The 16,008-nt window shown below is 41.0% G+C and overlaps 1 protein-coding gene across 1 annotated transcript in view; it reads left to right on the top strand.

Moving 5' to 3' along the window:
* CDH2 (cadherin 2) overlaps positions 1 to 16,008 on the top strand; it is a 1,080,070-nt gene that overhangs the window by 861,744 nt on the left and 202,318 nt on the right. The window contains exons 7-8 of the mRNA XM_044065441.1: positions 2,048 to 2,220; positions 3,985 to 4,122. Coding sequence (XP_043921376.1) covers positions 2,048 to 2,220; positions 3,985 to 4,122 — 311 coding nt within the window. The remainder of the gene's footprint in view (positions 1 to 2,047; positions 2,221 to 3,984; positions 4,123 to 16,008) is intronic.

Here is a 16,008-nt window from a genome sequence, read left to right as displayed (position 1 = left end):
TGGGGGGTGGGTTCAGCACCCAGGTCTTTTTGCAGGCATTTACCTGGTCATTTGTCCATACCTTCTCCTAACATAAGCAGGACATTACCTATACAGCCATGGCAAGGTTTACCACAACCATCCTACAGAGATGGCTACAAGCAACACCTTGTGAACGTCAGCTGCCTACTGGTCCATAAGATCTGAGAATCTTGTCAAATATTGTCAGTACTGCAGTTGTGACCAATTTGATTAACCTAGCGCAGCTGTGTTAGAACTTACCGTAACTGAAGAATTTTGAATATGTTCACTGTTGCGTTAATCACTTCCCTCTCTCTGTCCCTCTTCCTTTACTGTGGGCGTCCTGATATTGGGGTGGGTACCCAATTATGTATCTCTTTGTCTTCCTTCTCTTCTACCCTTAAAAGATGCTAACCCTCCTCCAGGTAGCCAAGAACTAGGGAGAGGCAGCCTCTGACTGTACTGCATTCCTGAGGCATATTCCAGAATGGGGGGAAGGGTCATGTTGTGATCTCAGCCTAGGTCTCAAAAGGCTACCAGGGCAAAAAAAAAAATACAAAAAAACTAAAGATGACATTTAGATGTCCCTCTTTTACCACTGATGTGCCAAAATCTGAGGGGGTAGTGTTTGTTCTCGCCTAGCTGGTGAAAGGTGCAAAACGCTGGAAATCAGTCTAGATATTGGCCTTTAGCTGTAGAAGTCCCTGGGTGTTGTTACTACTACAGCAGTGAACAAACTCAAATGTGTATATGCATGGCAATTCCATAAACAGATGTACTTTCATGATGTTTTTGTGTGTTTCTTATGAGACTTGTAAACTGGAGGAGGATGTCTATGTTAACACTAATATCAGGGATTCTGATCACTGATTTTGTGGAAATTTTCATTTAAGCATATTTTTCATCAAATGCTGTTTTGACAGATCCATATTGTCAGTTTGCTATTTTGATGACCATCCGGTTGCTTGAGGTGTCATCTGGTCATACAGCATGTTGACTTATGTTGCACAATAAACAGGTTTGCATATTGAGTAGCACTACCATATCGTAGCACTACATGTCATCTTGCAATTAACCCCAGAAACTACCCTAAGAGTCCCCTGTTAAAGCCCAGTCCTTAATCCTAAACAGCCCACAGGACCAGATAACATGGATATGCAATTTCCAAATATCTCTGTGGCCAGCTTGGTAGATTTGGACATCCTGAGGCAATGTAGCAGTTGTACGATGTTCTCAGACAACTAGGTAATCATTAAAGAAAATAACACAGTATGTGAGACATGTAAATACACAATTTCCTTGGCAGCAAAAATCTTGCATACAAATGAGGTTGTGAAGTGTACCCACATTGTGTCCCTTACACATACTGCTCACTACACACAGAGATTGTGTTATGCTGAGGCCCTCAAAAGAAACCTTCCCAAATCTCAAAGACCTCCAAAGCCATCTAACAGCAATGCTGCTCCTCAGCAATCACTAAAACATTCATTCCTATTTCCTGCATATTGGTCTTTCTTGAGGTCATTATACTACAGCCGATGAAGGCCGCTGCTGAACAAGAATTTACCATACTAACTGTGAAGTGCCCTTGATCTTTTTGAATCAACACTGTCTTGGATTGAACATCCCAGTTAAAAATCCAGCCCTGTATGTTCTTAAAAATCTTGTAGTAAATTAGAAGTTGCCATAGAAGTGCATCTTCACATTTGAAGAAGAATAGACAGAGACCGACATCCAAGTCAAAAATCTTTGTCTTCCATGCTTCAAATCCATTACAAGTAATGCCAATCAGTGTGTATGTGTGTGTGTGTGTGTGTGTGTGTGTGTGTGTGTGTGTGTGTGTGTGTGTGTGTGTGTGTGTGTGTGTGTGTGTCTGTCACCTATGGAGGTACACATGATTAACTCTGGGAAATGTGCTCTCACTTGTTCCAGTTAGTGTTTTTTTAACTCAAGCCAGAATCCTTACAGTCAGGAAACAAAACAGTTAAAATTACATTTTTGCTGCAAAAGTGTGACACTGTGCTAAGTAAGCTTGTTTTCTCCATAGGAACCTCTGTGATGAGCATTACTGCAGTGGATGCCGATGATCCCAAAACATCAAATGGCATGCTAAGATATAAAATCATATCCCAGTCTCCATCAAGTCCCTCTGCAAACATGTTCACCATTAACAATCAAACTGGTGAGATCATCACTGTAGCAGCTGGCCTGGATAGAGAGGTACGTCAAATGTTACACACACGAGTTCAAGCAACATTTGCTTCTCTAGAGGTAGATTTTTTTTTTAGTGGAACTACAGTGACTGTTACATAAAGTTGTTGTCCTCCTTTTAATAATTTCAGAAAAACTGTAAATATAAATTACTCTGTAGATTTTAACCGTGCAGTAGAGATTAGTCCCTTTTTGTTGGCTCACAAATTAGTGTTTGAAGCTCAGCATTGTAGGCATTTGCAAGTATTTTTTGAGTAGCAAACGCTCAGTCTTAAACACTCCATTTTACAGTTTGTATATATTATTTTGTCTGAAAGCATCTTTGATAAAGTAGCTCCTTATAATAAAAGGAACTGTCTAGATTCTTTATTCTGCAGTTCAGAATTACTTCACTCTGCATGAAGATAGAAGTAAATGGCATCTTTAAATCCAGGTAGCTTTATTTCTGAGCTAATGAAACTGAATTTCACATTCATTTTAGCTTATCTAGAGTGAAGAGAACCTGCTTTTTTAAAGGCCATATGCACTTAATGGGGGCGGTACCACATCTGTAAAATATTTGTAAGTTGCCCATTATTTAGCTATACCAGTATGTGAATTTTCAGCTGAACGGGTCCCCTCTGGTTTATGAAGACCTCCCCAAGGCATGGGATTAAAGAAACAAGCAGAGCTAATAGCCTTGTTGTTTAATTGTCCTCTTTGACTAAGTCGCTTTACTAATGAGTTAGGCAAAGAAATCACAGACCTGGGAGAGATACAGTTATTGATCCTAAAATCCAAACCTTTTAAGTGATAGCTGTATTTTTCTCTCTCTTTAATTGTGAGAATACATGAATTGGTGTCATGTTTTCCTGCCACTTTATTCCCTGCTTTGAGTTCCTTCATATGTCAGCTTAAACTTTCCTTGGGGTTGATGCTAACAAGCAAATGGCCATCTCGCATAAGTAAATGTTGCTGCTTGTATACATGAGAAGTTTTCATAACCTTTAGTTCTTGCTACCTGAATATCCAATTTCATAGATGTCATATGGAGAATGTTTAGTAGTAGTCCACTGATAAAGTGTAGGTTGTTAAACATAGTAGGTATCAAAATATTCCTACAGGTACTCATTCCCTTGGTCACAAGAGATTGTATCAGTTGCAAAATGATGTATCCTGTGAATACCATTTAAGAAAACACTTGCATGTACTTATCAAGTTTAATTTAAAATTACAGGAACAATTTTCCCATTAGGTTATAGTCATATACTTCAGGGAAGTGTTCAGTAATTACTCACAAGGATGTTTAATCAACACCGATAACTAGCTGTTCATGTATTTTATGTTAACCTCAGTTAAGAGCTACATGTCGATAACTGAATATTAATAGTTGTGTGCATCTAACACTGAGTTGTGGTTGATAGGAGATTCTTTTATTCTGCCAAACTGCCTACCATACTTACCTGCATATAGATCCCAGCTAACCCGAGTGGCTTGCAAAACTACTCTGTGCTAAGCCAGAAAAGTGTACTTGCTGTCTTTAATTTTTCAGTTATTTGTGATACATTATTGTAACAAAAACAAGAAGGAGAAAAAGGATAGGCATATGATAATGTTTTAAGGACGTACCACAAAGCTGTGATCAGAAATCCATGACTTTATATTGAGCTAATTTTGCAGCAGAGTAAAATATCATTAAAACCTGCTGTTAACCCAGTTTGTGTACTACTGAGCAGGATCTTGTGAGCATGCTTAATGCATTAACATTCTCTAACATTCTGTTTTGCATTTCAGAAAGTAGAACAGTACACATTAATAATTCAAGCTACTGACATGGAAGGAAACCCAACGTATGGTCTCTCCAACACAGCAACTGCTGTCATCACTGTGACAGATGTCAATGACAATGCTCCTGAGTTCCCTGTTAAGACAGTAAGTACAGTACAGTACAGTATGTTTTAAAATTGTGAGCTTCTGGCAATTAATATCAGATATATAATTATATACATGTTTTGCTGCTTGTGATTGGAAGTAAGCCACGTGGAGACTGAGAGAGGAGTGTTACTGAAGAAAGCATGTATGATGCAGTAAAATGGCTGTAAACCTGAGTAATGGTGCAAAGTTATTGCATGGTGTGAGACATTTCTTTTAGTAAATTCAGTCTCTATGCAGTTTCAAGTACTTGTTTCTGTTGTACTTGTATTTTTTTCTGATTCACCTTGCCATCCCTTCCATCAGTTAGATTTATTTAACTCTGGCAGGCCATTCCAGTAGCTCTGTCTGGATTGTTAGAACGAGAACTGTAAGTAGATCTTGTATAATGTAAAGTTGTTTGTAGAAAAATTGATGTCATGAGTTTTATGATTTTCTAATTCAAGAACTTGCTGATGATTTTTACTGTAGGTTTGTGTATGTCCTGTCCTGTTCTGCTTTTCTTGCCTTATTCTGGTATTGTTAGAGGACAGATATGGGATGTGTTGCTAAAGTTGCATTAATGAAAGTTGTTGGGAGGAAATGTAGGCTAGACCAAGTTAAATGTAAAAACATTGAATGTTTTGAATGTGGAACAATCTGCAGTTTGGGGTGGTTGTTTCATGTTCTGTATTGAAACAAAATGGGCCTGGATGTTAGCAAGCTAGGAACTGGTTTTAGATGGGCTTTAATCCCAGCAAAATTGTCTAGTTGAAAGTAATGAAATGTTAAGTGACATGTTTTAAACTAAATTGTCTTTTTCATAATATATACTGTGTGTATGTGTTTGCTTGCACATGCACACACACACACACACACACACACATGTATGTATGGATGGATGTTTATTATGACACACAATTGGGTATATTTAGTTCACTAAGGTAGGGGAACTTTTTCTTGTGATAAAAATACATAGTTACAGCTTATGCTTCAGACCACATTATGTAAATTTTATTCCTACAAAAACAGCACCCTGTTGTGCTGTACAGCCAATATTAGGATAAATATAATTCCTGTTTTGTCCTTGAGTTTTTAAGCTTCATTTTGTACCCATTTTATATGTGGATAGCAGTTTTACTTTTCTTAGTTTTGTAATGCAAATTGATGTTCTTTTAGCATATATTGTAATAGCAGGCTGTTATTCCAGATGGATACTCGTCTGCCTTATCAGACAATGTTATTTAAAATTGAAAGAGGTTTGAAATGCCTCACTCATGTACCTGCCCCAAAGCAAAAATTAATAAGTATGCTGTGAAAATAAATGTCAGTTCATAAAGAGGTCCTATTGATTGTACCACCTAGGGTACCCTTAATTTCATTAGTAATTAGAAATATACAGTGATGTGCCTTGAGGACCCATACTTATTTCATATTAATTTGCTTGTTAATGAAAAAAAATGTCAGACACCAAGAAACAGTTTTAATACTAAATGTTGCTAGTAACCTGACAGTAGTCCAGCTTGCATAGCAAGTAGTGTAACAGCTATGTAATGGCTCTAGAGTATTCCTGTCATCCATATTGCAAGCTTTTTTTATTTAACAGTGATGGTGGTGGCACTGATCAGTAATTATGTAGCTGTAAGTGGCTTAAAGGTAGTCTGAAGTTTCTGAATATCAAACTAAAAAAAGTTCACAGATGTGACTGTCAAATTATTAGTTGGTTACTACTATCAATTCCTTTCTTTTTTGGCACAGTTAATATCTAAAGGCAAAACTGCTGACATAATTATGCCCATATCTAGAGATACAGTTTATTGAAACCTGTTAGTTCTTCCAAAAATGGCCACCCTCATTATATATTATTGGTTTGGCTTACCATTTTCCTACATTTTGAGTGTATCAGGAACATTCTTTATAGTGTCAAGCCTGCATGAATACTCCAGTTTGTGTCACTCTGCTAACTTCAGGTGCCCCATTCAGGCATTTCAGCGACAAGTTTCTGTCGTCATTGCCTTTTGTTATCCATGTTCTGGTGCTAGTCATTGTTTTACCAGCCATGAACAGAGCATTGTATCACACCAGTACCCTCATCAGTCTTTCATTCTTCACTTCAACTCTCTGTTAGGAAAAGTACAAGTTCACTGATGTTCTTCGTGTTTCACTGTTGCAGTCATCACACTTGGGTTATCTGCCTGCAGGTTCCCTCAGTCAGCCTGAATACCAGAGACTTAGTATTTCTGCGTCTGTTGCTGTCGCTCCACAACTGACATCAGGTCGTCAGGGGTATAAAAACAGGCAGCCGATGCCATTACATCAGTGTTTCTTGCCGAGGAGCCCGAAGCAGAAGCAGTTTGCACAAGTGCCAGTCAACTGCTACCTGAGTTTTCCTTTCTGAATTGAATCATCCTGAAGTCTTCTAAAGCTAAGTACCCCATTGGGGATCTTTTTTTCTTGCTCTAACCGATGTCAGAAAAAGTTAACAATTGTCTCACCTGTGGAAAGCAAATACCACACCGAGATTTCCATTTTTACTGCATCACCTGTTTAGGCCCAGACCACGACATACCTCACTGTCTGTTTTGTGCTTTGTTCAATGCCCGAACTATTCATCGTCAGGCTCTTATTGTAGATAAATACTTTCGCTCTCGATCTCTGTATTCCAAAATGGCTTCGGTAAGCCATACGACTACCTATCTTTCCCAAAAAAATGTAAGGATAAAGACATAGACAGACCGCACAGATCCAAAACTGCCGACGACACTTCCGTTAAGCTAGTCGCCAGTCGCCAGTCTCAGTGAGGCGCAGTCGCAGCCCCTGATGCCCTGTTCGATGGATTTGCAGGCCGCTACCGAGACCCGTTCGGAGTCCGGTATGCCGCGAGACTCTTCTTTGACTACAGAACCTGCGGATGTCTCTACCTTGGATGGGTCCGGAGCCGCTGTGCAGGCACCGGCTTCTGTGGAAGTTCTTCGCACTACCAATATTCGACACAAACCATCGTCTTATTTTACGTCTTCATTTCTGTCTAAAACTACCAAGATTCTACGGCCAAGAGTACGAGCTACACCTAAAAAACCGACGACCCAAACTCAAGCACCTGCTTCCTTGCCACAACATCACATGCTTAAAATGGCAGAAGACCTGATTATGCTGATTAGGGGAAGCCAGCCTCCCCTTGCTAAGAGAAAAAGAGACCTGTCCCCAGCAGCTTTAACAGACCAAGAGTCCGACGACTGAGGTTTCTGATTATGAAGATATGCCTTTATCTGCTTATGAGGATTCTGATGCAGAGGAATCCATTCCCTCTGCTTCACCTCCAGAGGATTTTTCTTTTGGTGAAACCCTACATACTTTAAGAAAGCATTTCCACTGGGAATGCCAAGACTATCCTCAGTCCAAAAAGAGACTCAGAGAATTTTTAGAGTTGCCACAACATAGACCTTTAGCAATACCTCCAGTTCTGGATGTTGTAGATGATGTCTTTATGGAATCCAGTTTAACTCCTTATACTTTACCCCCTGTTCCTAGGAAACCAGACAGGTACTACAGAGTTCCTGACTCTCGCAAATCCTACTGCTGACACAGAGGTCAACTCCCAGGGGCCTAAAGGTATAAAAGCAACTACAGCTAAGAATCCCATCCCTTTTTTACAGGGATTCCAGAGCTTTAGACAGATTGGGTAAAAAAGTATACACCTCTGCAACTCTCACCATTTGGGCATTGAATTGCCAGTTTCACATGCTGAAGTACCAGCAACATATTATGGAACTTACTAAGCAAAAATTAGCTACCTTTACAGACTGTGCAGAAAATAAAGAATTACAAGAGCTTATGCATTCTGCAAGCCAAGTCAGCAAGCATACCTTGCAATGTGGCTTTGACACCCTAGAAGCTTCTTGCAGGGCAGCAATCACTGGTTCTGTACTGAGAAGGCATGCTTGGCAAAATTACTAGATGTTCCTTTGAACAAGGACAATCTTGTTTGGCACCAAAGCAGAAGAGGTTCTAAAAAAGATGGATGAAAAAGCTAAATCTATGCAGACAGCCAAAGATTTCGTGCAAGTGCATCCTCCTAGATTCAGTAGGCATTGCCCCTCGAAGCATTGGCCCTTTCCAGCACCCTCAAGGCCATCCCAAACTAGACCCAGGGGAAACAGACCCCCCCCCAGACTACAGTCTCAGGGTATGCAGAGATCTAAGCAATGGAGTGCCTCCACTTCAAAAACAGGGAGTGCTAACTTACGGAAAGAATTCACAATGACTTCTCAACTCCACTCCTCACCTCTGCCCAACTGCTCATGCCCCTAGGAGGAAAACTTGCCCATCATGCAAAAAACTGAACCCCCATCTCCAAAGACCAATGGAGCCTCAACATTGTATCTCAGGGGTACAGATTTTACTTCCACTCACTGCCAACCCCAAAAGGGTTCCCAGACCTTCCTCCAAACCAGTGGGCAGAGGCACAAAACCAAGTTCTATCCCTGCTCTCCATAAGGGCAATTCAACCTGTTCCTGCAGAACAGATAGGTCAAGGGTTCTATTCCAGACTTTTCCTTGTACCCAGAAAAGAGGGCACTTGGCGCCCAATCCTAGATCTTTCCATTCTAAACACCTTCCTGGTGGTACCAAAATTCAAAATGCTCACCCTTCAGCATCTTCTTCCTATGCTGTCCAAAGATGCCTGGTTAGCCACCCTAGACCTAAAAGACACCTATCTGCACATCCCTATCAGGGATTCATGCAGGAAATATCTACGTTTCAGGGCAGGATCTATGCATTATCAGTTCTCTGCACTTCCCTTTGGCTTATCCACTGCTCCAAGAGTCTTCACAAAATGCCTGGCTCCAGCCATTGCCTAGTGCAGACAGAGAAAATTTCAAATTTACCCGTACTTGGATGACTGCCTGATTCAGGCAGACAGTCAGGAAATGCTGTTGCCGCACCTGACATTTGTAAAGAACCTTCTAACCTCCGTGGGGTACACTATCAACGAAAAGAAATCAAAGCTAATCCCCAGTCAAAAGATTGCATTCCTGGGAGCAAGCTTGGACACAGCATCCCAGATGACATTCCTTACTCCAGAAAAACAAGCCTATCTGACAGGCTACTTCACTCAAATGGCCACCAGAATCCAGCTATCCACAAGGAAAATCCTGCAGGCTATAGGGTTCATGGCCTCTTGCATCCTACTAATTCCATATGCCAGACTACATATGAGGAAACTTCAATGGTACTTAAAAAGTCTTTGGTGCCAACATTCTCAGGACCTGAAAACTGTCATACGTATCATACCTTGTCTAAGGACAGAGTTCCTTTGATGGGCAGCAGCATGCAACCACAACAAGGGACTTCCCTTTACTCAACCCCTCGCCGCCCAGACCCTGACCACAGATGCATCAGACTATGCCTGGGGGGCACACCTGAACGACAAGTGCATTCAGGGCCACTGGAACCCAAGTCATATTCATCTGCACATCAACCAAAAAGAGATGCTAGCTGTTCAGCACGCTGTAACAGTTTTCAGATCCCTACTCTTACCAGGGCCCCTGCTAATAAAAACAGGCAGCACCACAGTTATGTGGTACATCAACAGGCAGGGGGAACCCACTCTGCAGGCTAGCCATGGCCCTGTGGAACATGGCCGTGGACATGCAGGTTCATCTGCAAGCTCAGTTCCTGCCAGGCAAACAAAACTCCCTGGCAGACGACTTAAGCAGAAATCTCCTAGACCCACACGAGTGGCAATTAGAACCCAGCACCTTTAGCCTTCTAATCCAGAAATGGGGGACCCCAGAGGTGGACCTCTTTGCCTCCCCCTGCAATCACCAGCTCAGCAAATTCTGCACCAGGATACTTCACAGCAGGACCTGGAAAGTGGATGCCCTATCCTTCCAGTGAGAAAACCTCTCTATCTATGCATTCCCTCCTCTGCCCCTTCTCTCAAAAATATTACTCAAGATAAGACAGGACAGACCAAGGATAATCCTGATTGCCCCGGACTGGCCACGCCAGCACTTGTACCCACTGCTGCCCAGCCTGTCACCGGTATCACCCTGCCACCTACCCCTTCTCACTCAGCAGGGTGGACAGATCTTGCATCTGCAACTACAAACCTGGAATCTGGCAGCCTGGCTTATTCCTTGAATTCTCTCCCTTTGAGCCTGCAGCGTCAGCAGAGTTAAAATTCCTCTCTTGGAAAACAGCCTTGCTTCTGGCCATCACTTCAGCTAGAAGAGTGTCTGAGTTACAAGCACTTATGGCTGTGGAACCCTTCATTATTTTTCATGCTGACAGGGTCTCCCTCAGGACTAATCCTTCATTTATGCCTAAAGTGGTGTCCAGTGTGGCTCCCAACCAACCTATCCGTTTACCAACCTTCTTCCCTAACCCTCAAAATAAAGGGGAAAGGATCCTGCACTCCTTGGACATGCACAGGCAGCTCAGATTCTACCTGGATAGGACTAAGCCCTTCAAGAAATCTGACCAGTTACTACTCCGTTTTGCACCAGGGGCAGAGGGCAAGGCCATTTCAAAACAGACAATTTCCAAATGGATAGCACACTGTATCCATTTCTGTTACAAACACCATGGGAAACCAACCCTTCAGGGGGTCAGAACACATTCCACTAGGGCAACTTCTACCTCTACAGCATTCCTCAGGGGAGTCCCTACCAGGGACATTCTGGAAGCTGCTACCTGGAGTTCTGTACACACCTTCCATCTTTTCCAAATCCAGGGCGGGTTTTGCAACAGCAGTCTTGCAGGGCATCCTAGCCAGCCCCAACTCTTCTTGACTGCCTCCACCCTTCTTCAGCTTTGGGAATCAACCCAAGTGTGATGACTGCAACAGTGAAGAACATAGTACAGTTGTGTACACTTACCATAAATGTAGATGCTCGCGTGTATTCACTGTTGCAGCCCTGGTTTCCCTCCCTCCAGCCCCCTTCTCTCTCTACTCTCTGTGTATATTGCTCACCCCTTACAGGGGTATTGGTATTTACTTTTTAGTGGTGGTGATTTCCCACCATAGCTTAGCTCCCTATTGGGGGGGCTGCTGGTATTTGGGCAAGAAAAACTGATGTAATTGCGTTGGCTGCCTGTTTTTATACCACTGATGACCTGATGTCAGTCCTGGAGCGACAGCAACTGACGCAGAAATACTAAGTCTCTGGTATTCAGGCCGACTGAGGGCTACCTACAGGCAGATAACCCAAGTGTGATGACTGCAACAGTGAATACACGTGAACATCTACATTTATGGTAAGTGTACACAACTGTACTTTTTTCACATCAAAGTTTAGTATCCCCATTGTCACACATCCATGTAACCAAGATGATACTGCTGAATTTGACTGGTAGGTGAAAGTTATGAGGAAAATATGGTTTCTCATGCCTATGTAAGCAATAGGTCAGTAGCACTAATTAATAAGTGTGTGCATTCTAATAATTAAGTACAAGTGTGCGAGTCATGCAATAAATTCTAATTGAATTGATTGTTTGAATAGACCTTATAATGTAAGAAAGCCCTTTGTATGATTTAATTTTACGAGCATAGCTTACTAAGAAAAAAACATACTTATTTACTGAAAAGATGTGCTGTTTTCCTGGTGTTAAGTTCAGTGAAGGAAGATTAAATGATGAATGGCTGCTCAGAAGGCAATGTGTTATTCATTTAAGCAATTTAACACTCTTCTGTATTCAAGGAAAGAGTAGGGGGAAAAGGCAGATTAGGGTGGTAATTGTGAGATATGTACTAAAATGGTGCAGGCACTATGTAAGGATAAGAGTAGAGACACAGATACTTGGCAGGGCAGCATGCAAACTGCTAATTGAATGCCTTCAGGGTTACCATTAATGGTTATATTGAGGTCTGTGTTGACAAAGCTTGGTGATTATGTATCAGGCATTTATGATGCAGAAGAGTGGGGAGCCACATTTTGCTCCCTGAGACTATTTGTAGGAAAAGTTGACCTGTGGAGTTGTGAGGACTTGCTTACTGTGCCTCTTTCTTTCTTAATAATCTGTACTGTCTTGCTGCATTCACTGTGCAGAAAGGCAGTGTGCAGAGGTGTACAAGGCTTCAAACCGCTAATGAGCAAAGCCTTTTGGATCTGGCTTTGATTACTTCTTAGTCTGTCATTAATATACTGTGTGATTGAGCTATTCACTTAACCAAACCGAAGCTCTCTGGACACCTGACGAGTCATTTGTGCCTAAATGTGTCTTGTTGGGTTGTTAGGTAAACTAATAAGCCTGTCTGCTGTTAACTGTTGGATCAGATTAAGTGACAGTGATGGAGACGGTCATAGGAATGCTCTTAAAGTTGCCATTTAGTTGTATCCATTGCTGAAGCATTTTGGTGTAAAACTGTTCTGCTGTTGAAGGTGCCAAGCTGTGGTTCAGAGTTTGATAATTCTGCTTGTAACATTGACAAGCACATTTGAAATGCCAAGCACTAATGAGAATAGTGCTTTCAGTGGACTGATAGCAATGAATGTAATGAAAAAGAAATCTGTATTGAAGCATATATTTTTGAATAATGATGTGCACATAACTTTGGTATTGAACTAAACAAGCAAATGACTACAGACTGACGAATATTTAAATATTATCATACATGTATTTGAAAATTTGTTCTGTAGTATGGCGATACTCTTCACTTGTCCGGAATTTTGCAGCACGTCCCTGATTTTTCCCTATATTTTTGACCTGTCTCCCACAAAATGTTTGAATTTTCTGATAAATCATTGAGGTTAAAGAGGTCAGTAATGCCAGAAATTAAAGTTTAATCGGAAGATTTATGTTGTTGTAAAGCCTGTTGTTTTATTCACTTTTTAAGTTAATTTGAGAAAATCAGTAATTAAATAAGTAAAATAAAGTAAACAGTCTAAGTACTAATTATATGTTGTGTTTCTAAGCAAATTAGTATGCCTGCAAATAGTTATAGACAAGAATGTGAAAGAAAAACTGAGCTGGCACGAGGAACCTGTCTGATAGTAAAGAAAAAAAAAACACTTGAGAGCAAGTTAGTTTTAAGAGCATGCATAGCATTTGCATGCAGTTAATATCACTAAACGACATGTATCATAGATTTGTTAAGGAAAAGACAGAATAAAGTTTGAAAAGAAAGGCTAGTGCTCCTCTTGGAGTAGATGCATCTGTTTTGTCCAGGTTTCCACACGCTTAGTAGTAGTTTGAATAGCAGCTCATTCTTAACTGTTGATGAAATCCAATGTTTAACCATTTTTTCTGAAACTTAGCCTAGGATTCAGAAACATGCTTTCCTCTACCATGCAAAGGCTATGACAGAGAGAGAGACAGAGAGAGGCACTATGCAGCCAGAATTATCAATTAACAAGCAAGAATTTTGAGTCGCAGGCATTAACTTACTAAGAAACCAGACACTGCAGCTACAGACTCCTTGAAGACTTACATTTAAGTAAGAGCATGCACAAGAGCCGTTTAGCGACTGTTATTGTAATAGTAGGGACCCATGATACCTAGTTCCCAGCAATGTTTCTATGCAAGTTTATTCATTAAAATAGGGAGCAAATGGGAATATTGGAAAGAGGATGAAGAGCAAGCAGAACATGCACAAAAACATAAGAGAAGGTGAGAGAGTAAGGAGGAGGAGGAAGAGTGTACTTTCCATTTTGGGACAGGTTTCCATTTTTTAAGGAGTGTAGCTGATGAATGATGTAAGAGGAAGGTAGGGGTGGAAAGAGGGTAGAAGTCTGGAAGTGGGGCAAATGAACAAACATCAGACACAGGCAGAGATCAACAAGGGAGATGTTGACGTAAAGGACGGATCTCACAATGGGTGTATTAAAATACAGACAAAGGGAAGACAAGTGGTGATGGGGATGATCAAACAACAAACAAGAGGGAGGTGACACACAAGAAAGGAAATACCAAAATGGGTAATAGGGTGAAGACCCAGCTCCTGAGTTGAGTCAGCACTCTGATTTCCCTTCCTACTGGATCCTGCTTCAGATACTAGAGAAGGCAGTGCCAGGCAGTGATATAACTCTGTTAACCGCACAAGGGCCCTTTCCAGGCAGCCAGTGTGGGCTTCAAGTTGCCAGTCCACAAACTCACCCATAACCTGTTCCAGATCCTGCCAGGTATGAACTTTGAGGTTTTGTAAGTGTTCCCAGAGGAAATTACAGCACTCTCCTTCAGGGAATAACAATCAGAGGCCAGTGGGCACACCTCTAGCTCAACTCCACCACAAGATCAGGGACCAGTGCCACACCACAGCACAATTATGGCTTATGTTGGAAAAATTGTAACCTGAACAGATAGAAAAAAACAGACATTTTATATATATATATATATATATATATATATATATATATATATATGTGTGTGTGTGTGTGTGTGTGTGTGTGTGTGTGTGTGTGTGTGTAGTCTTATATATATATAAAACTGCACACACACACACACACACACACACACACACAAATATATATATATATATATATATATATAAAACTACTACACACACATACACACACACACATGAAAAAGACAGTGGGGGGAGAGAAAAAGAGAGAGACAAAAAATTACTATTCTGACTAAAGTTGATGATTACCCTTATAGTTACTTATACGTGGATTGTGTCGTTGCTAGGTGTGCTACTGTACCAGGGACAGTAATGCTGACTAGGTGTAAAGACTCAAACGTCCCTGTTGAATGATGCATACAGAGATGCAGTTGCTGGATGCCCTTGGACAAAGGTTGTTGGTCAGGCTACACCAGCAGAATAGTGATGTTGGACATAATAGGTCATGGTGGGTTGCCAGTCACCCCAAATGTGTTTCACTTCTTACCAGCAGTTTAATGCATATTTGTTTGGGTTTTCTTTTGCTTGTCATGGAAAAAATGTGGATAACAGAAGCTTTGATATTAGCTCTCTGTTTTCCCAGAGAGATAGTTAGATAGAATATATGCTGGTTTGACAAAACAATCTATAATTTTGCTACCTTGGGTGTATGAGTTATTTTTCCAGACTTTGTGTAAATAATGTCGTAAAAAAGTTGTTGCCAATTTCATACTTGAGTGAGTGAGAAGCTGTGTATAAAAATCCTTAACATTACATTGTTGGTATAATTCCATGCAGCACACTACACCTTTTATGGTGCAAATACAGTGGTCAAACCTCTAGACACTAGCAAGAGCTTGCATAAGGAGGCATGACATGTTTTTTGTAATTTCCTTTTGGGAGGAAATTGATTTGGTGAGTCCTCTTCACAGGAGATAATTTAAGACCTACAGAAGAGGGTCATGACCATGTCTTTTGATGAAAATGTATATAATCTCTTTCCTATTTCTTGTTTTGAACTGTTGCTGTTTAAGAAAAGCACATTAACCAAGCACCAGAGGAAACCTGCCAAGCACCAGAATTATGCCCCCAACTACTTCAGCAGTAAAAATGATTGCTTTCCAGTGTGCCATCAGCAATGCTATTTCTCACAGAGCAGAAGGGTTGGATGATGGTTCTCTGGTTCATGACAATATCAAGAATCGTCACTTGAAACAGGTGGGTTCTGGGCATTATCTAAAAGGGTCCCATGTTCTGGTGCTGCCAGGTCCCCCAATGTTCAACTTCAGCCACTCCAGACCTGAAAGATCACTCAGTATCAGAAGATATGCTGGAACAGTATCACCCACTATTGGCTGTGACTCCTGTACTGATGTCTCAGACAGTGTAATGTTGCAGTAGGTTCTCCTTCAGTCTTTTTCTGGTCCACAAAAGACTGGTAGGGGATTCTGCCAAGTTCTGGATTTAGGGGACTTCATCCTTCACAATATTTTGTGATTTTTTTATGGCTATCCTTTAAACTGAGATGTATCTGCTGCTGGGGTGGCTTTGGATGTATTGGATATATTGGTCAACATATT

The sequence above is a fragment of the Protopterus annectens genome, chromosome 3.part0 (genome assembly GCF_019279795.1).
Source record: "Protopterus annectens isolate FY-2018-M chromosome 3.part0, PAN1.0, whole genome shotgun sequence".
NCBI classification, from domain to species: domain Eukaryota; kingdom Metazoa; phylum Chordata; order Ceratodontiformes; family Protopteridae; genus Protopterus; species Protopterus annectens.
The sequence above is the reverse complement of the archived record's forward strand: the minus strand, read 5'-3'. Positions and strand labels throughout refer to the sequence as shown.